The following is a 23,093-nucleotide window of genomic DNA, read 5'->3' as shown; positions in this document are numbered from 1 at the left end:
CAAAGGGGTCGAAGAAGCGCGACTCTCAGGACCCAAGGGCCGAGGCACAATTTTTTCCGCCTCGGGGACCTCAAGTTAGATATTTTTCTCCTATGATGCCTTCCCTGTGACGAGAGCTTAATCGTGAATTATGTAAGCCAGGTGCAACTTGGATGGCTGAGGAAAAAACCCATTGTCTACACGTGAGTCAATCCAGCTTGAATTCATCAAAGACCCAGGGGAAACCCTAGGCGGGGTTGGCCGAGTGACCACACCGCGATAGCAAATGAAAGCGACAGGCTGGGACCCTTGGAGACCTCCAGGCTTCACTGCACGGATCTGAAGGCTCCGTGCCCTCCACGCGCCGCACCAGCGACACCAGCCCTCTCCCCGCCGGCGGCGAGCTCTCGGGCTAGCGGGCGGGCGGCGGCGGGGAAGCGGAAAGAGCAGCGGGCGCGGGGGACGGAGGCGGGACTTGGTCTCCTGGCAACGGCGCCGGCGATTGGCCAGCCGGTCGGCGGCCGAGGCCGAGAGCAGGCGCCCTGCAAACGCCCGTCGCGGCGACTGCGGCTGCGCGGGAGATTCAAATCGGCGGCTGCTCGCTCGCGGTGCCGGCGGGGCTGCTGCTGGCCGGCGTCCTCTCACCATGGGTGATAACCTGGAGAATGCCATTCGGTAAGTGTCGGTCTCGGGGGTGGGGGTAGGGGCGGGGGGACGGGGGCGCGACCCCCGGCTGCGGGCGCCGAGGGGCCTGGCGACCGCGGATTCGGGCCTGGCGGTCTGCGGGTCCTCGGCCCGGCCCGCCCCAGACCTGCCTCCCTGAAGCCCCTCCCGGCCCCCCCCCCCCCACCCCGGCTCTGCAGTTTGTCCCCACCCCACTGCATCCCCACCCCACCCCAGCTAGGCTGTGGGCCACTTGTGAGTCGTTGATGGGACTCTGGGCCACGTAGCAGATGCTCTCTGTTGAGACCAGTTTGGGGGGATTCGTGCAATTCGCGAGACCCTCGGAGCTCACATTTATTCTTTGTAAGGAACCCCCCTCTGGGCAGATCGCCGCCCTGGAGACAAAAATGGAACCCAACGAAAGAACCTAAACTTCATGTGTAGGTTTCATGAGAAACTTTCAAAGCCTCCTACAGGGAAAGAACTTAAAACTGCTCTTACCCATAATCCCACAGTCAGTTTTAAAAAGTGTTTGAATACGTGCACTTTAAGAACAACTATGCTTATTGTCATTTATGTCAGCGTACTAACAATTTTTTAAATTTCCATGCTTTTGCTTGATGACTTAGGTGATTTATCCAGACTGTTTCAAAAGCAGTTAAATCTTATGTGATAGCAAGTAAAACTGGTTAGTTTTATCAGCACCCGGGTAATCTCTCTTTGGGACAGAAGGCTGAGGTCGTTAAGTACAGTCAAAACAAAAGTCCATTTGCTTTAAGACTTTTTCTTTAGCCTTCAATCTAGCCAGCAAAGGATTTCACTTTTAGAAATTTGTTTTCCCTCATTTTAAAAGAGAAATTGGGAATTTCTGACCTTGTTTTGACTTACTAAACACTAATTTGCTTTAATGAACTGGGTGTTTTAGTGGTAACTTACCGTGGATTTAGGCCATTTTACTAGGAAAATGTGCTTGGTATCAGAAGGTGAAATGTTTTTGTGGGGCAGCCTATTATTGCATGTATTTGGGGAGAAAGGTTCTGACGTTGTAGCAATTTATCCGTTACGAGGTATGAGAGGGTGATTCAAAATGTAAAAATAATTTTATTTTTTAAAAATAAGTAATACATTTATATGGTTAAAAAAAGATTTAGAGGTGCCAGCCCCAGTGGCCTAGTGGTTGTTAGGTGCACTCCACTTCAGTGGCCCAGGTTTGATTGGTTCCTCAGCGCAGACCCACACCACTGTCAGTGGCCATGCTGTGGCAGGGACCCACATACAAAACAGAGGAAGACTGGCACCTGTCTACTCTCACATCCCCTCATATTTAACCATTTTTCTAGTTTATTTCTCAAGAGTTTCTTTTTGTAAATGTAAATGATTATATTATAATAATATATTAATATAGCTATATATTTATGTGTACGTGTGTGTGTACAATTCCTGTCTTTATCTCACATAAAACATAGCAGACTGTATACACTGCTTTTTTGTTGTTTTTTTTGCTTAACACTATCCTTGGAGATTTCTGTCCGTACACAGAGCTCTTTCTTATTCTTTTTTACGCTGGCATAATATTTCATATACAATAATTGATCTAAAAAGTCCCTCATTGATGAACACCTGGGTTGTTGACAATCTTTTGCTGTTACAAATAGAGCCACAGTGAAAAAGCTTGTTCACGTGGCCTTTTGCACATACACCGATTATCTGTCTTCTAGATTCCCAGAAGTGGGTTTGCTAGATCAAAAGTAAATCCCTCATAATTTTGATAGCTGTTACCCATTCCTGTGGCAGAGATTGAGGGCACTCCCACCTGCAAGCAGGAGAAGAGTGCCCGTTTCCACTGCCTCTCTTGGACACTGTTGTCACATTTTTGCCCGTCTGGTGATTGAGAAATTGTATCTCAGTGAGGTGAATTTCTCTTAGAGAGATTGAGTATTTTTCTGTGGAATGCCTTTTGTTCACTTTTTAAATTTTGGTTCCCCCCCCCCCCCCCAATTTCTGGAAGTTCTGTTTGTTATCCCAGTTTATCATTTCTCTTTTGACTCTGCTTGGCGTTTGTTTTGTTTATTTGACATGTAGAAGCCTTTTATTTATTTATAGTTGACTTTATCTAGCTTTTCTTTTGTGGCTTCTGGATTTTGAGTTGTAAGAAACATTGATTTCGTTTGTATTCTGATATGATAGCTAGAAGAAAGTACTACTTTTAAATCTTTTTTTCCAAAATTCATGTGATTTCTCTGATAGAAAACCTGGAGGTCTTCTTTAGCTTGACTCTCTCACACCCAGTATGCAGTGCCATCAGCAAGTCCCATTGTCTTTTTCTCCAAAACACCCCAGATTCCACCCTTGTAACTGTTCCCACACTGGTCCATCTCACTGCCCTGTCGCTGGGAGCTGGGACCGTGACTGCGCTGTAGCTTTCCAGCTGGTTTCCCTCTTCTGTTCTCCTCCCCCACCCCCTTCCTCACTTGGAGAGACAGAATGGTTGTTTGAAAATGCAAATTAGCTCCTGTCAACCCCACCGTCTCCTAGCTCAGCACTCTTACATAGTGGCGTGGCTCTCTGCCTCTGATCAGATGTCACCCCCTCAGAAAGGCAGGCCTTCCTTGACCACTCTATCTAAAAATTATAAAGCATATCCCATTTTTACCCTTCTCCAGTTATTTCGTTTCTTCCCTAAGTGCTTAGTGTCACCTGGCATTCTTTTACCTGTTTCTTTGTGTTCGTTTACCCCACTAGCCCCTGAGCTGCGGTGGAGAGCTATACCCGGCCCGGTTGGTTTTTAAGCCGTGGTTGGGTGTGTGGAATAGGGGCTAGCTGGGTTCTCTGGGAACTGTGGTGGCTGATCTGCGAGTGTTGCCACCGCGTGTTCTTCCTTAGGGACGCTGTGTTCCACTGAGGCCCGGAAAGCAGACTATCTGGAAACCCCGATTAGTGGTACCCAGGGCTGCTGGCAGCCATTCACAAGCGCTCTTCAAATCTCGTTCCAGCAATGTCTCAGCCACACTCCTGAGCAGCACAGAGGGGTCCGAGGCGGTGCCACGCCTGGGTCCCGCCGTTGGGATGAGAAGCAGCAGACTTTTGGGTGCTGCCTCTCATGGTGGGAGTGACGCTGGGACTCAGTGAGAGGAGGAGACCCTGGGGCCAGAGCTGGGGACTCCTCCAGCTGCCTCTCTCTAGGGCTCAGCTCAGGGGCCTTGAGTCTTATCTTCTTCTGGAAAAACACTGACTGCGTCTGAGTTTTCTGACCACCTCTGAGTGAATGCTCTTTTGATTTTAATATAGCATACAAATTGATATTTAAGATTTCCATTTTAAGGTGTATGAATGATAAATATAAAATCTTTTGCTTTTAAGAATTATCGCTAATATCCCATGTGCATATTTTTCTGGTTCTAGAATGTTTGAAGCCCATATGCAGAGCTACAAGGGCCATGATCCACTTGGTGAATGGGAAAGGTGAGCATTGAGTTTATTTTTTTTTCCTATAACAAGCTGTATGCTGTCCTGAAAATTAATGTTACCTCTATCTTTCTAGTTACATTCGGTGGGTAGAAAATAACTTTCCTGAAAATAAGGACTACTTGACAACTTTATTAGAACATTTAATGAAGGAATTTTTAGATAAGAAGAGATACCACAATGACTCAAGATTCATCAATTATTGTTTGAAATTTGTAAGTATGCTTTCAGATGTATAGTAAAATCTATAATCATATTGTACTTTTGCTTTTTTCCAAAATGACTGTCTTTTCTTTAATTCCTTATGTTTCCAATCATAAATTTTTAAAAGTTATGTGGCCAGAGATGTGTATTTTAGAACTTTTTAGCTTCTATATTATGGACTTAGGGATTTAATTTTAAAACCCTCTTTCTCTGTGTATCAAGTCATTAAATGTTACAACACGAGATAGAAACTATTAAATTATAAGAAGGATTGTTGGATGAGAAGTGTGCTTAGGGGAAGGGAGGTAGGCGGGCACTCCCAGGTACTAAGAGTTCCTGGGAATAAATTAAATTCATCATGAATAATTAAGAAAATATGAGCTCTCAGAAACTAATTTAGTACTAAAAAGAGAAGGCTGCCTCAGGTTAGACCTTAAAGGTTGGGTCTCTTTCATCTTGGAATAAAGGCCTGGGGACACGAGTAATAAAATCATGAATGGCATGGCTAGAGTAAGCATGGGCTTGTTCACTGAATTACTAGATACTAAGGTTAGAGGCACCCAGTGGAACTTGGGCAAGCTCAGGTTAAGACAGAAAGAATACTTGTATAGTCATTATAGAGCCTGCTGTCTTGGGAAATAGCGTGGGTAATTATGGGGGCATTGAATGTCAAGGAAAGGAGTGAGCTTAACTTTTAGGTTCGCCATCAGAGAGCCACCCAGGGCTCGCCCTCCGCGGTGCATCCTGAAGCCGCCGTGAAGACTGGACACTGGGGCCAGCCTGCGCTCCGCCCATCTGGACTCGCAGTCCTGTGTCCTGATGTCTGTCTGCTTTGGGGTTTTCTAGGCTGAATGCAACAGTGACCGTCATCAGTTTTTTGAGTTTCTGTACAACCATGGGATCGGGACCCTGTCCTCTCCGCTGTACGTAGCCTGGGCTGGGCATCTGGAAGGCCAAGGAAATCTACAGCACGCCAGCGCTGTTTTTCGGAGAGGAATTCAAAACCAGGCTGAACCTAGCGAGCTGCTGCAACAGCAGTACAGGTAGTTTGAAAATAAGACTCCACATGGCATTTCCTGCTCTGAGATGTACGGTTTGCGCTTAAAACGTTTTATTACCTGTTTATACAGGAAAATCCTTCTCATTGTGGAAAATGTGGATAATACAGAGTAGCGTAAAGGAAAACCAACTGCTCACAAATATTACTGTTAACATTTTCGTGCATTTCCTTCCAATATCTCTTCCTAGGCCTGTGTGTGTGCCTTTGTGTTTGTGTGTTTTAACAGTAAGTCATACTGTATGTGTGGTTATATATACTGAGCTTCATACTGCTCTTAAGAAATTAGGAACTTTCTGTACTTAAAAAGTAGTTAGGAAATCTGTCCCAGAGTTGTCAGAATTTAACTGTTCTCCAACTGAACATTTAAGTTGTTTCCAACATTTTGGTCTTTACAAGGAACAACATAATGAATATCTTAATGAATAACTTTGTTTTTCACAATTTTTTACTTTTGCTGTGATTAAATACTCATTTATCATTTAGGGTATTCAGAAAATACAGAAAACTAAAGAAGCAGAGGAAACCTGGCATTTATTTTAGCAGACATTTGTTTCTCTCCTTGTCATAGAATTGCAAGCATGCTCTACATACGTATCCAGCTTTGTGTCAGGTCTCTTTCCTTCTTCATAAGAGTATTTCCTAATCTATTTCCTATTTTTCTCAAATTCCTTCTGATAGGTTCTCAGAATTCAAACTGTTGAGTCCGAGGCTGGAGGAAGAGTTTTAAGGCTTGTGATACATGTAACCAAATTATGTACTCAAAGAGTCAACTAGATTTTGCCCTCCCCTTCTCGAGCAGCCTGTGAACCAGCTTATCTGACCGTACCCCTTGCTCAGGCCAAAGGAGGAATTTCTCTAATATAAGTGTATTGGATATGAAAATAATCCCAAAATTTTTTTTTAAATTTTGAAGCAACTCTAAAATTCAGCTTTACATTCTCTCTTGACATCAGTCTTTACTAGTTTATAATAAGCTATTATATATACTTTTTGCTTTAATACAAATATGTATTAAACTGAAGTCTATAATCTATATCAACGCCTTTCTTCTGTCATTTAGGTTGTTTCAAACACGCCTCACCAAAACCCATTTGCCAGCTCAAGGTAAAGCAATGCTTTCTAAAATGTCTCAATTGTTGATAATTTAGTCTCTGATTTGCACTGCTTTTTTTTTTTCCTTAAAAAACAAATCCATTCAGCATTGATTGACTGTATTGTCTTAGGTAACAGGGAAGGTACTCTGGTAATAATAATGCCCGTTACCCAGCTCTGGAGAGCAGGAGTTCTGTCTCAGCACATTGAAAGAGCGCACCCACAGAATAACTTGGTGATTTAATTGTGTTTTTAGGGTTAAAAAAAAATCAAGATTGCTCAAAATAGAGGACATTGCTTACTCTGGAGTCCATCTGTTCTGAATTGAAGCAAATGTGTTTAGTTCAACTTTCAAAGAAATATAGTCATTTTTTTCCCCTAGAAATGAAGATTACGTTTCAGCAATAATCATTTACTATCCTCTCCTGTTGTTTAAAATAACTAGTTAGAGTTTACATTTCTTTCAGGTTCTTTGTGCATTTTGAATTGATCAGAAAATTGTCTCTATAATATTTCTCATCTAAAAACTGTTTTAGTTACATTTTCTGAGATGGTGTGAATGAGTTGATGTATTTCTTATGCTGCTTATTGAAAGATTAGGGGGATGTATTTGTGATTTTATTTAATATGGTTTTACCTTTCCCCTTTACCTTTCATCCTTCCCCCCCCATAGCTAGAACCTCAGAACCTCTACATAATGATCAGGTTTTAAACCAAATGATGACATCAAAATCAAATCCAGGAAATAACTCAGCCAGCGTTTCTAAGAATCAGGTAATAATAACATTTGCGGGTTGTGTGGAAGCTGGACAGGGTATTGAACAGTCAGCCTGCTGCCTTGCGTGTCCACTTCGGCATCTCATTTCTTTGACTTGTCTCGCGTGACTCTAACCTCCATCCTCCATGTCAGCCACCTGCACCTGTGGCAGCTTGCTGGCCTGTTGTCATCTACCACTGTTGATCTCAAATATTAGACTTAAAGAACTTATTATCTGACCATAACTTCCTGCGTTGATCTGACCTGGGGACCCCCACTACACACCCTCCTGTGTTCACTTCCTCCCCACAGCTTCTCTCCTTTGTTCTGCTGGCCTCCCTCGCATGGGGCCAGGATCCCTCCTGTGGATCACACCCACCCGGAGCTCCTGAGCCCTGGCTGAGAATCGCAGAGCTTCACACGTGGTGCCTGTAACCCCAGCCAGGGCTTTCCTTCCTTCCAGCAATTACGTTTCCATTTTCCCAGCTCATTTATGTTTTATGTATCTCTTATGTTTCCCATTTCGCCCTTTAATGCCAAATTAGAGCGATTTTAAACTTCTCTTCCCTCTCCTCAGATGTGGGACCTGGCTACCTCTAACCTCTTCCTTATGAGCAGACAAAATACTATTTCAGTGAGACAGCAGAATCAGACAACGTTTGTCAGTTTTCCCGCACAAACCAGTAAATGTGACTGCCCTGCCCTGCTCTTGCAGTGTGGGAGGCGGCCTTCCACCGTGCTTGTCTTCCATCTCCCTTGGGATTTTTGCCCTGTGGGAATCTCTTCTGCCCTGATGACCTATCAACGTGTAAAAATGCTCAGGTCCCTCTTCCCTCAGCCTTGTTTCTCAGCATCTTTCTTCTTCACAGTACAGTTGCTCTTTCAGAGTTTGCCGGGAGCTGCTTTAAGCTAAATCCAATGGAAATGCCTCTGTTCTTAGTGCACATGTGCAAGTTGTATTAATATAACGTTTTCCTAGAAGTAGGATGTTCATTTCTAACTGTGATAGATAGTCAAACTATCCCAATTTACGTCCTACACATGCTTGCCAGCCTCATTACTTCCTGTTGCCCCATCTGTGAGTGTCCAGACAGCAGAGAGGGGTCTTTGTTTACTGTCATAGTCCCAGCACCTGAGCACCTGGCTCAGCACATGAAATGTGTGAGGTGTTCTTCTTTTTTTAAGGTTGGCACCTGAGTTAACATCTGTTGCCAGTCTCCTTCTTTCTTCTTCTCCCCAAAGCCTCCCCCCCGACCCCTGTACATAGTTGTATATTCTAGTTGTAGGTCCTTCTGGTTGTGCTATGTGGGAGGCTGCCTCAGCATGGCCTGATGAGCAATGCCATGTCCGCACCCAGGATCCGAAGTGGTGAACCCCTGGGCCTCCGAAGCAGAGCACGCGAACTTAACCACTTGGCCACAGGGCTGGCCCCTGAGGTGTTCATTAAATATTTGTTTAGCAGATGAATGCTAGCACTGGGAACTCCTGAAGGTAGAATAGTACCAGAAGAAAATCTTAATGGTTTTTTTAAATGTATCTATTTGGAATGTTAATCCCGTAAGAGTTAGGGACAGTGGCCCAGCTCCTAGACTATGGCTCAAAAGAAAATAAGTGCCCTTCTCTACTACCAAGTAGAAATTTTTTTAAGTTGCTTTCTTACTGGACTCTAGTTTCAAAAGTTCTCATAATATTAAGATTGCAAACTAAAGCTTCAGATATTAATCATCATTTTGAAGCACACACGTAAATCTACTTGATGATTAAGAGGACCCTTAAGCATTTCATATTGTTTTGTGAAATAATTTGAGTCATGGTTTCTTTTCAGATAAGTGAGTGTTTCTTTTTTGTCTTTTTAGGGTTCAGAACTTTATGGAGTGAATTCTTCAGCTTGTGATAAAGACTCAAATACGTAAGTACAGTCAGTGCGTTAATCTTTTACATAGTTTCCTTCAAGAGCTGCCTCAGTATACGTTGTAAATAATATATTTTTCCCCATTATAGGGAACAAAGGGTGATCATGATTTCTAAATCAGGCTATTCTGTACCGCCGTCTTTGGCAGCCAACGCTGATGTTCAGCAGGTTGTTATGTATTGCAAAGAGAAGCTTATTCGTGGAGATTCAGAATTTTCCTTTGAAGAACTGAGAGCCCAGAAATATAATCAACGGAGAAAGCATGAACAGTGGGGTACTTGCACTCCTATTATTTGGGATATTCTTATGTCACTTAAAATAATCCTCATTTCTGGAGTAATTACATTTTTTAACAGATAATTGACTATGCTGAAAGAATCTGCGAGAAGGTCTCCAGCTCATCCTATCAGAGGGCTGGAAATCTTTGTTAGATACTAGAGTAGCAGCTATGTTTGTTCAAGAACTAACTTGACAACTAAGTTGTCCTGACAGCAAATCCCAGAGTTAAAGCAGCACTAACGTAGATATCCATACAGTGTTGCCTTAGCTCTTGGTGAACTAGATATTTATATTGTCTGGATTTGAACTTCTGTGGATAGCAATTCTAGATCGCTAATCAGTTGTCTGCACTGTGAAAAGATTAAGTTAGGAACTGGAGTTGAAGAGCTTTTCTGAGATGTGCAGCTGCTCCAATGAGACATTCAGAAGGAGTCCTCTGTTGAGGGCCATGTTATTTACACCACGGGCTGCATCAGATTTGTTCCTCACGGGGAAAACCGTAGTGCTGATACCAATGTCTGCACTCGCCGTTGCTGTAACAACGTGGACCTTAGAGAGGAAAGTGAACCCTGTTCCACTCGGGGCTTTCACACCATCTAGTTGTTTGTACTGCGGCCACTCTGCTGGCCCGCCTTGTTTGTTCACTTTCTCATTTAGTCGGTGACTGAGAGAACAGTTAATGCTGTTCACGCTCATGGAGGAGCCCATTCTGTGCGGGGCACAGGTACCTTTTTCTTTCACATACCGTGACCTAAAGACTTAGCTGGGCGATTTGATTTGTACATGAGATGGTTGTGTTAACCCGTCATGGAAGTGGGATGACCCACAATATAATTTCAGTGCACTTTACTTTTATTTCTTCTTAGAAAGCACCTAGAGATTTATATCTTTTAAAAGCTGTTCCATTTTCGGATAATTTCCACGGTCATGATTGTTTTACAAAAGTGCGTAGTATTGTACTGTATTATTACCAAATATTATTGTTGATCAGCATGGAAATTTTTGTAACTTACATGCCCTGAACTTCAGTAACCATGCTGAGGGCAGGTAAAAATTATAATTAAAACGTAATACACTTTTCAGTTCTAATAACCCAAGACACATGGAAAAGTCTAGTAAAAACAAGAAACATCCTAAAAATAACCTTTCACTCATTTTGTGTATATTCCTCTGATGGCCTGAATTTAAACTTTGATGCAAACCAGTTTTGATCTTTCCTAAAGTAAATGAAGACAGACATTATATGAAGAGGAAAGAAGCAAGCGCCTTTGAAGAGCAGCTGTTAAAGCAGAAGATAGACGAACTGCATAAGCAGCTGGGTCGAATGGCAGAGAACCCGGCCGCCGTCCAGGAGGGGCCTGAGGTACGCGTGCTCCTCGCTGACGCTGCCACGCCCCGTGAAACTCCTTCCCACGTTTACTTCCTCCTTTCTATGCCCTGTCTTTAGAGTTAATTTTGATGATAATTTAGCCACTAGCTTTCTGAGTTTTAAAATAATTTGACACAGAAAGACGTTCAAAATGTAGAATGAGAAAAGGAAGTTACTGAACAGAATTTATAGTATGTTTTTGTATATGTGTACATTTTTATTTATTTATGTATTAATTTATATAGTCCTTTTTCTGATTTTTTTGGTACAATAACTATTATATAATGAGATTTGAATATAATTTCATTAATTTGTCCTCTAGACAAATTAATTGTCATCTCTTTCCTGTTTGCCACTGTTTCACGTTGAAAGAGGGGAGAGGTGGCGAAAGCTTTAGAGCCACATATATTTTCTTAAAATTATTAAATGAATGGAGTAGATTGAGAATAAATGAATTTTATCTATATAATGGGTTGCTTAAGTTTTCACATAGTGTATGTCTGCGATATAGGATACAATGAAGATAAAACACCTTATTTTCTTACATATTTTAAAAATTATAAAAATACATGACTATATGATGATTTTAAAAAACTTAATATGTGTTGTATATATGTATATGTGCATGTATGTATAGTATATATAAATGATGCTCTCCTTCATTGCTAGCTACTGTAGTTTGTATTTTTCCAGACCTTTACTGTGTGTGAACACACATAAATATGAATACAGTTGAAGTTTCTATGTAAATATTTTCTGCTTTTCCTGCTATCGCTTTTTACGGATCTTTCACTGTTATGACATGGAGAGTTAACTCATTCTGCTTGCAGCACAGTCTCTGTCATACCCTGAAGGAGGGCACGTGCTGTGTGGCAACTGTTGCCAGTTGTGCTACAGTGAGCGTTCTTGTACAAATGAGATTATTTCTCTAGAAAAGATGCAGAGAAGTGGAATTGCTGCCTTTGAAGTTTGGGCACCTAAAATACTGTCCGTCTGCCCTCCAAAAATTTACTGTGTTAACACTCCAATAATAGTGAATAAAAGCCCTGTTTCTTCTATACGCTTGGCTAATGTTAGCTGTCCTAAATATTTTCAACCACTTGATGTGTGTTTTTTTAATTACCGGTGAATTTGGACTCTTTAAAATACAGCTAGTGGCTGTTTGTCCTTTTTTCCTTTAAATTGACTTTGATAGACTTTGTCCATTTTTCTATTGGATTGTTTGTTCTTATTTATTTGGATTTCCATTCTTGTATAATTTATGTTGTCCCTGGAGAGTTCCAAGAAATTGTTAAAATGATTGTCCCATTTTTGCTTTTGCTATATTTTTTTTGGTGCAGCAGACATTTATCCCCAAACTCTCTGAAAAAACTAGAAATATCCTTTCATTTTGTTCAAATGCATCAGAGACGCTCTCAGTTTCACTTTTCTTGGCCGCATGCCTCCCCGAGCCTTCTGTCCTCCTCCTCCACGCGGGCTTTGGAGCAGCCGTCCTTCCCTCTCTCCTCTCCTGGGGTGGATCCCTGTTTTGGTGGCGCACAATCTCTAAGAGCTTTCTTTAAAAAAGTATATATGAGGTCTCTCGCACATCTATAAGCGTCTTCATTCTACCCTTTCCCTGGGGTGGTTGGTTGGCTGGGCATGACATTCTCGGGGGGAAATGTTCCCTCAGAAGTTTTGAAGGCAGTGCTCTAGGCTTTTGCTCCCATGTTGGTGCTGAGAAGCCCACCGTCATTCTGAAACTTGCTTCTTCGAATGTGACCTCTGCTGTTCTCCAGATGTGCCTCAGATTGCCTCTTCCCGTGCTGTGACATGATGGTGATGTGCCAGGTGTTGATCTTTCCCTCCGTTACACTCAGTAGTTGAGCACTGTAGTCCTGCAGTTCTGGGGGGTTTTATTGATTTTTCTTTTTTTTCTTGTTTAGTGATTCTTGCCCACGCACGTTCTTGTTTTCTGTAACTCATATTTAAAAGTAGACTATCCCAGACTGATCCTCTGATTTTCTTAACTTTGTTCTCCAGTTTTCTGTCTTTGTGCCTTTTCCTCCTAACTTTCTGGGAGATTTCCCTAACTTTTTATGGCCATCTTATTAAATTCTTTTATTTCTGATCACATTTTAAGGATCAAACAGCTTTTTTATTTTGAATGTTCATTTTCATAGCTGCTTATTCTTCTGTGAATGTAGTAGCTTATCTGTCAGGCTAAAGACGTTAACGTTTTTTTCCCCTATCTCAGAGTCCTTTATTTCCTTTTATTTATTTTATTTATAAATTCCTTTATTGTAAATGTCATTTATTTGTTTTGGTCTTTGTGCTTCGTATTGAAAGCTTATCATATCTCTGATGATCTTTACTGTCAGCTCATCCAAAAGCAGGCCTGAGAAGGCTGATCGGAAGCCCTGGGTGGTGAGGGGCTAGTTGACTGCTCAGCCTCACTGGGAGGTGTCTCTTTTCTTCCGCAGACATATTCCGAAGAGCCATCTTTAATTTTGATTTGAGAGTATAAACTCAGCTGCTAGCATTTGGGGAGCCAAGGGCAGGGGCTAGAGGTCCCACTGTTGTGGAAGTAAACTGACTCGGTCCTTTTGTTTCTAGTGTGGTCTCTGTTACCACCACCTTTCTGCCCTAGTCCAGAGGCCATTTGATTCAGTTTCTCCAGGAAGGAAAGCTCCAGTCTGCTGCCAGGTGGGGCAAGGGGACTAAGCCCCTGCATGCACCTGCAAGAATGGGACTCAGGCTCTGCTTTTGAGACAGACTTACTATTACCATGTTCCTGTTTTCAGCTCCACCTGCACTTCCATTCTGAAATCTAAATTTCTGGGGGCAGGCCTGGTGGCGCAGCAGTTAAGTTAAGTTTGCACATTCTGCCTCGGTGGCCTGGGGTTCACTGGTTCAGATCCCAGATGCAGACCTACACACCACTTGTCAAGCCACACTGTGGCAGGCGTCCCACATATAAAGTAGAAGAAGATAGGCATGGATGTTAGCTCAGGGCCAGTCTTCCTCAGCAGAAAAATAAATAAATAAATTTCTGAACTTCTCCAGAGATCAGCCTCCTCCAATTGCTGTTTTAGGTATAAGAATTCTTCTGTGTCATTTTGGTGAGGTTTTGGGAGGGAACAAATGATAAAGCGCATGTTCAAGCCATTGTCTTTAACTGGAATCCTCCTTTTACGGACTTAACTTTTGTGTTTGGATGACATAAGGACATATTTTCAAGGTAGATTGCCAATTGTCTCTAAATCGTTTATTGACCAGCTCAGCCTTTCCTCATTGATTTAGAATGTCTTTATCAGGGGCCGGCCTGGTGGCGCAGCAGTTAAGTTTGCCCATTCCGCTTCGGCAGCCCGGTGTCCGCCGGTTCGAATCCTGGGTGCAACATGGCACCACTTGGCATGCTATGCTGTGGTAGGCGTCCCACATATAAAGTAGAGGAAGATGGGCATGGATGTTAGCTCAGGGCTAGGCTTCCTCAGCAAAAAAGAGGACTGGCAGTAGTTAGGGCTAATCTTCCTCAAAAAAAAAAATGTCTTTATCACATAGTAAATTTTTATATACAAGATCCATTTCTGAAATATCTGTACCTTTGTTTTGGTCAATTGGTTTCTTCTTGATCATTCTATATTGTGTATTTACCACAGTTTAGTTGTGTGTTTTGATATTTGGTAAAGAAAGTCTGATTATTCTTTTTGAAAAATACTTCTTCAGAATTGAATATTACGATTATTTTCAATCTTTACTAGTTTGATAGGTGAGAAAATGGTATAGGTCATTTTTAAATTTCTTTTTTGGTGATTAATGAGAATGGACTTTTTATATTTTTCCCATTTGTCTATGAAGTAACTATTCTTGCCCTAGACATTTGGTGCTGTTCTTAACAATGTGTGAGAATACTTTGAAATGGTGGGGAATTAACTCTTCTGTCTTTTAACTTGGTAACATAGAGTGGCCAAGTTCAGTCCAAGTACCTGTGGTTAGAAAAGCAAAGGTTTTCAGTCAAGAGCTTGTTATCCTTCCCATTGTGAGCCATGCTTTTGTGGCAATTATTATTTTAATGGAAGGAACACCATTATGAGCATTTGATAGCATTGATTTGTTGGTCTTTTCCCAAAATTAAGTAAAGAGGAATAAGACAGTTCTTAAATAATGATAGAACAATAGGGGCTGGTTATTTCAGTGCTAGGAGAGAGAGCTGCCGATTGTGTCTGTGGTTAAGATGCTACAAACGCATCCATTGTGTGGCCTGACCTCTGTTGTTGACTGTTCATTTCAGGACTCCTGACGGGGCAAGGGGCTACCTCAAGGGGAAAGGCATCTACCGAAGACAGATGCCAGTTGGAAAGTTGCAATACCTAATTAGTAATATTCTGGACTTCATGGCTTTTTTGTTTGTTTGCGTAACATGAAGGTTCATCTGGCGCCTGTGGTGCCAAGCGTAGGCTCCCAGAAGGAGCTGAGAGCTCCAGCTCTTCTAGCCAGCAGCCAGCAGACCTCAGAGAACGTGGGAGAGACACCCAGACAGGCACCTCCTGTTGTTCCTTTGGTGTCCCCAGCCGTCAGCCAGAGCGCAGCTCCTCCTGGGCCTCTGACGGCCCAGCCAGTGACAGACGCCGCGTTTGCAGCAGCAGGAAAAGATGCCAGGTAAGCTGAAGGTAGTCCCAGAGATGGGAGTGATGGAGTGCCGTCTGTCGGCTTCCTTCCAGACTGCAGCATCAAGAGCAGTCTGTGAGCCATGGATGATTCCTGTTTTCTAAAACAATTTTTAGATGGGCACCCTGTTGAAAAAGCAAGTTACCAAAACATTAGCCCCAAATCTTTCAGTTACTTATTCCATGCTTCTTTTAGAGTGTTTATTCTACTTCATACTTCTCTCTTGAACTAAAAATTTTTAATACCCTGAAACTCAGTAGTTTTTTTGTAACTGAAGAATATACAGCTGTTAAACTGAAATTGCCTTTGCTTACTGGCTTGTAGGGGTTATTATTATCCACACACTTCTTGACATGTGTTCTTCTCATGTTCCCTCTGTCTTCCCACCGGAAGCAGTTTGGGGTTAATATCCGTTGCACAATATTCCCGAGTCTATCTATACACTGCTGTGCAGGTTCTTCCCCAATTTTGAGGGATTCTCCTAGATTTCAGAGATTACAATTGATGTCACGTGGCTTGTTTAAATTTTTATCTTCATTCACTTTGGCACGCTCTCTCTCTTTTTTAAGCATACAATTTTATTGATTAAAAAAAAATAAAAGCTACAGTATAATTCACATTCTCCCCTTGGGCTAAACCCCTTAGCACAGATTGCAGTTCTTGTTACTGCTTCTCCTCAAGGCCCAAGATTAACTTTTGTCAGTGATTTCTCCTGGAAATAAGATTTAAGATCGTCATGCTTTTTCACTCACATTAGGATAATAGTTCAGACCCGTGTCCTGTATCTTACCATGGATGTAAGACGAGGACTGTTGTGTGGGGGCTGCGACTCCATTAGTTCATAGTTAATTTATCAATTATACAGTGGTAAAAACAGCAGCGGTGACAGGCCCCATAGGGAGATGGAGTCTGAGGTTGTGGGCGCCCGAGACAGCTGTCCCTTATAAAATTGTGAGAGTCTTTAACCTAGTGAGCATTTAGATCTCAGTCAGAAGCACTTCCGATTGGCCTGGCCCAGGTGAGGGACTGAATGGACACCCCCCGCCCCACTGCGCTCTCAGTAGCCTAGACAGCTGACCGTGGCAGAGTAAGGGTGCCTTTCTCTGGAATCTTATGTGAAAACTCATGTTTTCCTGACAGTTTAGTGGCGATTTGTAAAATTAAGTGTTTTGCGCTTTTTACTTTCTATCTTAACGGGGCCCGCTAAGGCAATTCTAGCAATGCTCAGTAGACAGGTGAAGTCCACTGCACTCAGGACTGTCCACGGTCCAGACTGTACTTAAAACAAGCTGTGATATGTCTTAGGTGACGTTTTTTCTTTCTTGGTAACTGTGAAAGTCTGGAGAACAATGCACTGTGGCTTCTGGCTTGTCACAAGAGAGGCGGCCTGTGCAGCTGGGGCACACGGGGCTTTCCATTCCGTGGCTCTGCATGGCTGCTCTGGGCACCAGGCCTCGAGCCGGGGATTCGCCCCTAGCCAGTGTAATAAATGGGATCATTTGAATTAGGGGAGGTGTTGTGCTGCCCGACCACATGTAGGAATGATCATCATGGTGTCAAGATACAGGATCACTGTGTCAAGCAAATGTTTAGTACCTGGCCTTTATCTGTAAGAATTCTTTTCCTCAAAAGGAAGTGAGAGAAAATGAAACAAGCGTTTTATTTACTTACACTATAGACCTCAGCAGTTCCATCTGTATTTTAACAACAGGCTTGTAATTGCTGACGTTTTTTACTGTTCTTTCTTGAGTGAGTGTCTCGAGTTTTCTCTTCCAGATGTGTGAATAAAAATACTCACGAACTTAAGCCACAGAGCGGAGCAGAGATCAAAGAAGGTAATGTTTAGTTATAACGAATTTGTTGCAGGCCCCTCCGGTCGCTCAGAGGTCTGTGTGGTGGCTGTGGTTCATGAAGGCTTCGGACCTGAGCCCGAGTTTAGCTTTCCTATTCTTAGATGTAGCGGTTGGATAAGCCCCAGATCGTTTCCGAGGAAGGGAGAAATCCATTTGTCAGTCACATCTTATTAGTTGGAATCCTTCGAAACTTGATTTGTGAAAACTTTCCTATTAAATTTCTCAGCAGATTAATCCACAGCAAGAGTTATCTTTCATATGTTGTGATGTAGGCAAGGTGATTGAAAGTTTAACTGGGAGAGTTATACTTCTATGTAGTAGTACTTTGTTAGAGGCATTTGCATAAAAGGTGAATTTTGTAAATAAGACACAGATTGGGCATTCACTCTTCCCCCGATGTTACTGTCACATCCTTTCCAGTGACACTTCAGTGGGGAGCAGAGCTACTCGAAATAGCTGGAGGCACCTACATATAAGCAAGGCTTACTGAGCACTCGCTAAGTGCCAGACCCCATTCTAGGTAGTTAGGGATGTAGTCACGAACAAAAAGGACAAAAATCACCAGTGTTGCTGTTAGGGAGGGCACTTGACACTTCCAAGGTGACCGGGAAAGACACCCACAAGGAAAGTAACATTAAGATAAAGGCCTGAAGGAGGGAGCTGCCATGCGGCCAGCTTGGAGAACCTGTTTCAGGCAGAGGGAACAGCAGGTGCCAAGCCCTCAGGTGGGAATGCCCCTGGTGTGTTCTAGGCACAGCAGAGAGGCCGAAGTGGCTGGAGTGAGCAGGGCAAGAAGGAGAAAGGTGAGGTCAGGGTGACCAGGGCCGAGGTTGTGCAGGGCCTGTATGCCGCTGTGTACGCCATTGCCTGCACTCCAGCGGATGAGATGGAAAGCCCATCTTCAGATTTACAATGTGACCATTAACGTGTGTTTCTTGGGGATATGATCTTACAACAAGTCACTTAATCTCTGTGAGCTTTCATTTACCTTTCTACAAAAGGATCATTCTTGCCTTATCTACTTCCTAGGACTATTATAAACATAAAAACAAAAGATATGAAAGCGTATAATAATGGCAGCCTTCAGTGATAATTATCAACAATAATACAATGTTTTCATTGTGATAAGTTTGTTAAATTGTGTGCCTTCTCAATTGTTCTGATTCTCCTGCTGATACTGCGTTTTGTCCCCCTTCCTTTAATAGGGTGTGAAACACATAAGGCTGTTAACACAAGTTCGTTTCACACAACTCCCAACACATCACTGGGAACGGTTCAGGCAACACCTTCCAGAGTGCAGCCGTCACCCACCGTGCACACGAAGGAGGCGTTAGGTAAGGCCTTTTGTTGGAATGTGTGGCATCTGACAACAAATTGATGAAAGCTCTGTTGCAACCCTCTTTACAGTTGCTCTTTCTATTTTAAGGTTTCATCATGAATATGTTTCAAGCTCCCACACTTCCTGATATTTCCGATGACAAAGATGAATGGCCATCTCTTGATCAAAATGAAGATGCGTTTGAAGCCCAGTTTCAAAGTAATAACAATTTGTTTAAAAGCTACTAAGTGCACGGCCTTGTGGGTGGTTGCCACTGGAAATGTCAAGGGTTCTACAAGAAGTGGCCCTGCCCTTGGTTAGCTTGTCACATAAGGGTAGGGAATACATGAAATGAGAACCATGGGACTGTTTGACAAGGTGCTCAATGTGTGTCACAGATTTGTTTTGCTCCTTAAACAATAATAGTAAGTAAAAGGAGAACACAATCCCCGTGGGTGGGAATGGTCAGGAAAGACTGCGTACTTGAGGCGCGACCAGAGCTTGCCTGGTGGAGGAAGGGCTGAGGCGGGGTCTAAAGTCAGGGGATTCGTGCTGGATGCCGGAGAGAGATCATGATCAAGATAAGTAGGATCCACTTAGACTCAGGAGGACCTGAAATGTAAAGCCAGGAGATTAATTCTTCCTTACAGGAAATGGAAAACAAAGCCCCTGGGAGCTTTAGTCAGTGAGTCAGGCGACAGCAGCAGTGTTTTAGGCGAATGATGGACACAGGCTTTGTATGTGGTAGGAACTTGGGACCTGGAAGTTTGAGTAGTAACCCCTGTGACCATGGTTAAGTCACTTCCTTTTAATACAAAGTGACTTATCTTGTTATCTAGTATTTGAAAAACTGGTAACAGTTCTTTTCTGTAAGCTGTTATTCCGTTTTCTTATTTATAATTGAAGTTTAGCATAAAGGATAGTATATTTTCCCTAATGCAATATTAAATGCTGTTTTTTCTCTGTTGCAGAAAATGCAAGGTCTTCTGGGGCTTGGGGAGTCAACAAGATTATCTCTTCTTTGTCATCTGCTTTTCCTGTGTTTGATGATGGAAACAAAGAAAATTACGGGTAAAAAAAATCTAGTTAAAATAGCATTGAGGGAGATGCATGTTGTCACATGGACACAGGAGGCTGCACAGGTTCCTCTGGGACTCGAGGTGGTGGGAGAACGTGGCCTGCGCATCAGATGCTCTGGGTCCCAGTGCCAGTGCCGCCACTGATGAGCCTTTGACCACATGACCAGGAGGTTGTGGCTAAAGTTCTCCAGATCCTCAGTGCTATTCAGGAGTTACGAGAAAGCAGACCTCCCGTAGCAAAAGCATGTGTTAAAAAGGAAAACAGCATGGTTATAAACAGAGAATTGAGGGGTTCTCTAGGTTTGAAGTTGTATTAGATGTGAATGAATTCACCAGTACAGATATCCATGCTTGCTCTGTTTATATCTGCAGGGTTGATAAAATAGGAAGGGAGTGGCTTATATTGGGTCATGCTGCAGAGGGAGGGTACGTTAGCGAGCCCTATCTGGGGGTGGAGTGGGTAGCTCCAGGAATTTTCACAATGAATGGTGTAAACTGTAGGAAGAGAGGTGTCAGCGTGAATTAAAGGTGTCACGGTGTAGAAGAGATTCATACTGAGGTAGAAAGGAGAAAGGGCCTGACCAGCTCTCAGAGAGAAATTCCACAGCTAGACCAAGCGCTGGAAATAAATAAGATGGATGGCATCCATGACCTTCTGTGGGCCGTGGCCCTGACTTCTTTTTTGTTCCTAAAACTTACAACTCAGTGTGATAGAAATTTCTGTATTTTCTACCCTCACTTAAGTAACTGTAGAACTACTTTTATATACGCAGTTATGTTAATTCAATTTGTGCTCAGTTTTGCTACAACTGCTGTGAAAGGAAGGAATCTGTGTATAAATATTAACTAGTTAAATAGGATAAGTGCAGAATGTTTCTAACACTCACACTTAATGGTAGCATTTATGTCCTTAGCACATTTTACTACTTATAATTTTGTAAATCTTCCCTTAGGTTACCACAGCCTAAGAGTAAACCCACAGGAGCCAGGACCTTTGGGGAACGCTCTGTAAGCGGATTTCCTTCAAAACCGAAGGTCGGTAAATCTCTGCTTCATCCATGAAATGGGTCTTACAACCCTTTCCTCTTCATTTTACAAATGATTGAGCCAATTAAATGAGATGGTGTATATAAAACTGTGCTGAAAAATACAATGTTATAGGAAGAGAGGGTTTTTGGGAAACATTATTCTGTAATTATCTGAGTATCTATTATGTGCCAGGCTGTGTGTAGGGTTAGGGCGTAGATTGGTGGAGACGAAGGAGACATGATGGCTAAATACAACGTGGTATCCTGGCTTGGATCCCGGAGCAGATAAAGGGACTTTAGCAGGAAAAGGATGAAATCCAAGTAACATCTCTAGTTAATAGTATGGTTTAATTTTTACAAATGTACCAGGTTCCATAAAATGTTAACATTAGAAGTTTGATGAAGGATATATGGGAACTCTGTCCTATGTTTCTAATTCCTCTGTAAACCTAGACTTTACAAATTTAAAAAAACTGTAAAAATTGAAAAACAAAAACGTGGCCCCTGTGTGCCGTACGACCCCACTGGGGCACGTTAAAGAGGAACAGTCCCAGTTCTGGGAAAAGAACAGAACCACGATGTCCTCATGTGTTAGCCAGGGGTTACATCTGTTTCTTCTTTAATTCCTCATTTCTCCAAATCTTAAAGTATTAATGTGTTGATTTCATGGACGAGACGGGGAGGTTGCTGCTTTTTCCAGTTCACCTTTTGTTGCAGGAAGCACCGCACACCGAGGAGTTCTTGGACGACTCGACCGTCTGGGGCGTCCGCTGCAGCAGAGCCCTGGCGCCCAGTCCGAAGGGCCCTGGGGACTTCACGTCTGCGGCACAACTGGCGTCCACCCCCTTCCACAAGCTTGCGGGGGACTTAGTGCACGCTCTAGAAGATAAAGGTGTGCCCTACACTCTGAGTCTCGTCTTCTGCCACCTTCAGTTCTTTCAGTATTAGTTTTCGTCTTGAAAATTCTAAGTGGGAAGTTTGAAAATCCTAAAGAGGAAACTTAAAAATGCGTTCATCGCTTTATTATCTCTATGGATTTTTCTTTTGGCGAACCGTCTTCATAAAGTCTGTGCATTTTCAAATTTAGTAACTTAGATTATAGGAAGAACAGGAGAAAAACCTACAGAGGCATTTAAAGGCAAATAGACAAAGGACAACTCGTTTGTATAGGGTTTAGGTTTATTTCATGTTTTACAACAAACCAGATGGCCGCTATGGACAGATTAAGTTATTTGAATGCTAAAAATAATGAACATTTATATTTTCTACTTTGTTGAGTATCAAATAGCAAATTTTTAGTACTTGATATGTATCTACAAATTTTATGATGTTAGAGTTGTAGCCAAGAACTATACTCAAAATCATTTTTTCTTATTTTTTTTTCAGTGATCTGACTTCAAGAGAGTAATGATAAAACTCACAAATGGTCCTTATTTTCCCAAACGTAACACTCCCATATCAAAGATCTTTATGTCTGAACTGAACTTTAATAAATGACATAGTTATTGCATACAGATAATTATTACCTATTAAGTACCAAAGTATAAAATGTATGAGGTCTGGGGCCACTTTACTGTTTTGATGACTACTAATTGATTAGCCAAACTCCCACTGCTGGCACTGTTTTCTAAATAGCAGTTGTTCAGAGCACCAATGAAGGAGCTGCTGAAGATTTCCCTTCCCCGGGACGGGGGCATGTTGTCGTCTGGAGCCCGAGCCTGTGGGCCTAAACATTTTTTACTGAGGAGTAAAAATTTTTTCTTAGAGGACTAACCCAATATGTTATACTTTTTTCTGAATTTTAAAGGAGAGTTCAGTTGAAACAAACAATTGCCAAGTGCCATCATAATAAAAAAAAAAAAATGTAAAGATTTTTCCATTCAGGAAACTAGTTTAATCAGTTAGGAGTCTTTCAAAAAGTCAGTATTGGCTGTTCTTCGAGAATTTGCCACTTTGGTTGTATAAACAGAAGCCGGTGCTCTGGTACTGAAAAGTGTTAGCACCTGTTGGGTGAGGCAGTCTCTGGTAAGATGTAGTCTGGGGCCACACTGGGCTGCACGGTATGAGCCCCGCCTGGTGGAAGGGAAGGCTGCTTCTGCCCCAGCCAGGTCGTCTGTTCTTAGAGAGGGTTTTTTCTTTTTGTAAGTTGAAGAGTGTGAAGCTAAGTATTGACAGGTAGCTTCCTGGTACAAACACAATAAATCAGTTCGCTTAACTGATTGCCAGCCCGCTGAATAAAGCAGGTGAGACTGAAAGACACCGAGATCTCCGCCCGCCGGGCGCACGGCAGCCTCTCACTCTCACGCCCTTGTGGACGGGCCCCCTGCAGCAGGGTGTGCCCGCCGCCCACGCCAGCGGACCTGCTCCTCTCTGCATCCTTTTCTC

General features: G+C 42.6%; 1 protein-coding gene across 1 annotated transcript in view; it reads left to right on the top strand.

Annotated features, from left to right (window-relative positions):
* Positions 1–307: 307 nt before the first annotated feature.
* Positions 308–23,093, top strand: part of BUB1 (BUB1 mitotic checkpoint serine/threonine kinase) — a 41,714-nt gene continuing 18,928 nt past the window's right edge. Inside the window, exons 1-16 of the mRNA XM_070573608.1 lie at positions 308–654; positions 4,045–4,104; positions 4,184–4,322; positions 5,158–5,354; positions 6,432–6,475; positions 7,137–7,237; positions 9,077–9,129; positions 9,222–9,406; positions 10,635–10,774; positions 15,189–15,421; positions 17,207–17,265; positions 18,489–18,617; positions 18,710–18,820; positions 19,573–19,672; positions 20,634–20,715; positions 21,426–21,600. Coding sequence (XP_070429709.1) covers positions 626–654; positions 4,045–4,104; positions 4,184–4,322; positions 5,158–5,354; positions 6,432–6,475; positions 7,137–7,237; positions 9,077–9,129; positions 9,222–9,406; positions 10,635–10,774; positions 15,189–15,421; positions 17,207–17,265; positions 18,489–18,617; positions 18,710–18,820; positions 19,573–19,672; positions 20,634–20,715; positions 21,426–21,600 — 1,837 coding nt within the window. The 5' untranslated portion in view covers positions 308–625. The remainder of the gene's footprint in view (positions 655–4,044; positions 4,105–4,183; positions 4,323–5,157; positions 5,355–6,431; positions 6,476–7,136; positions 7,238–9,076; positions 9,130–9,221; positions 9,407–10,634; positions 10,775–15,188; positions 15,422–17,206; positions 17,266–18,488; positions 18,618–18,709; positions 18,821–19,572; positions 19,673–20,633; positions 20,716–21,425; positions 21,601–23,093) is intronic.

This window comes from Equus przewalskii, chromosome 14 (genome assembly GCF_037783145.1).
Source record: "Equus przewalskii isolate Varuska chromosome 14, EquPr2, whole genome shotgun sequence".
Classification (NCBI taxonomy): Eukaryota; Metazoa; Chordata; class Mammalia; order Perissodactyla; family Equidae; genus Equus; species Equus przewalskii.
This window is presented reverse-complemented; position numbering and strand designations above follow the sequence as displayed.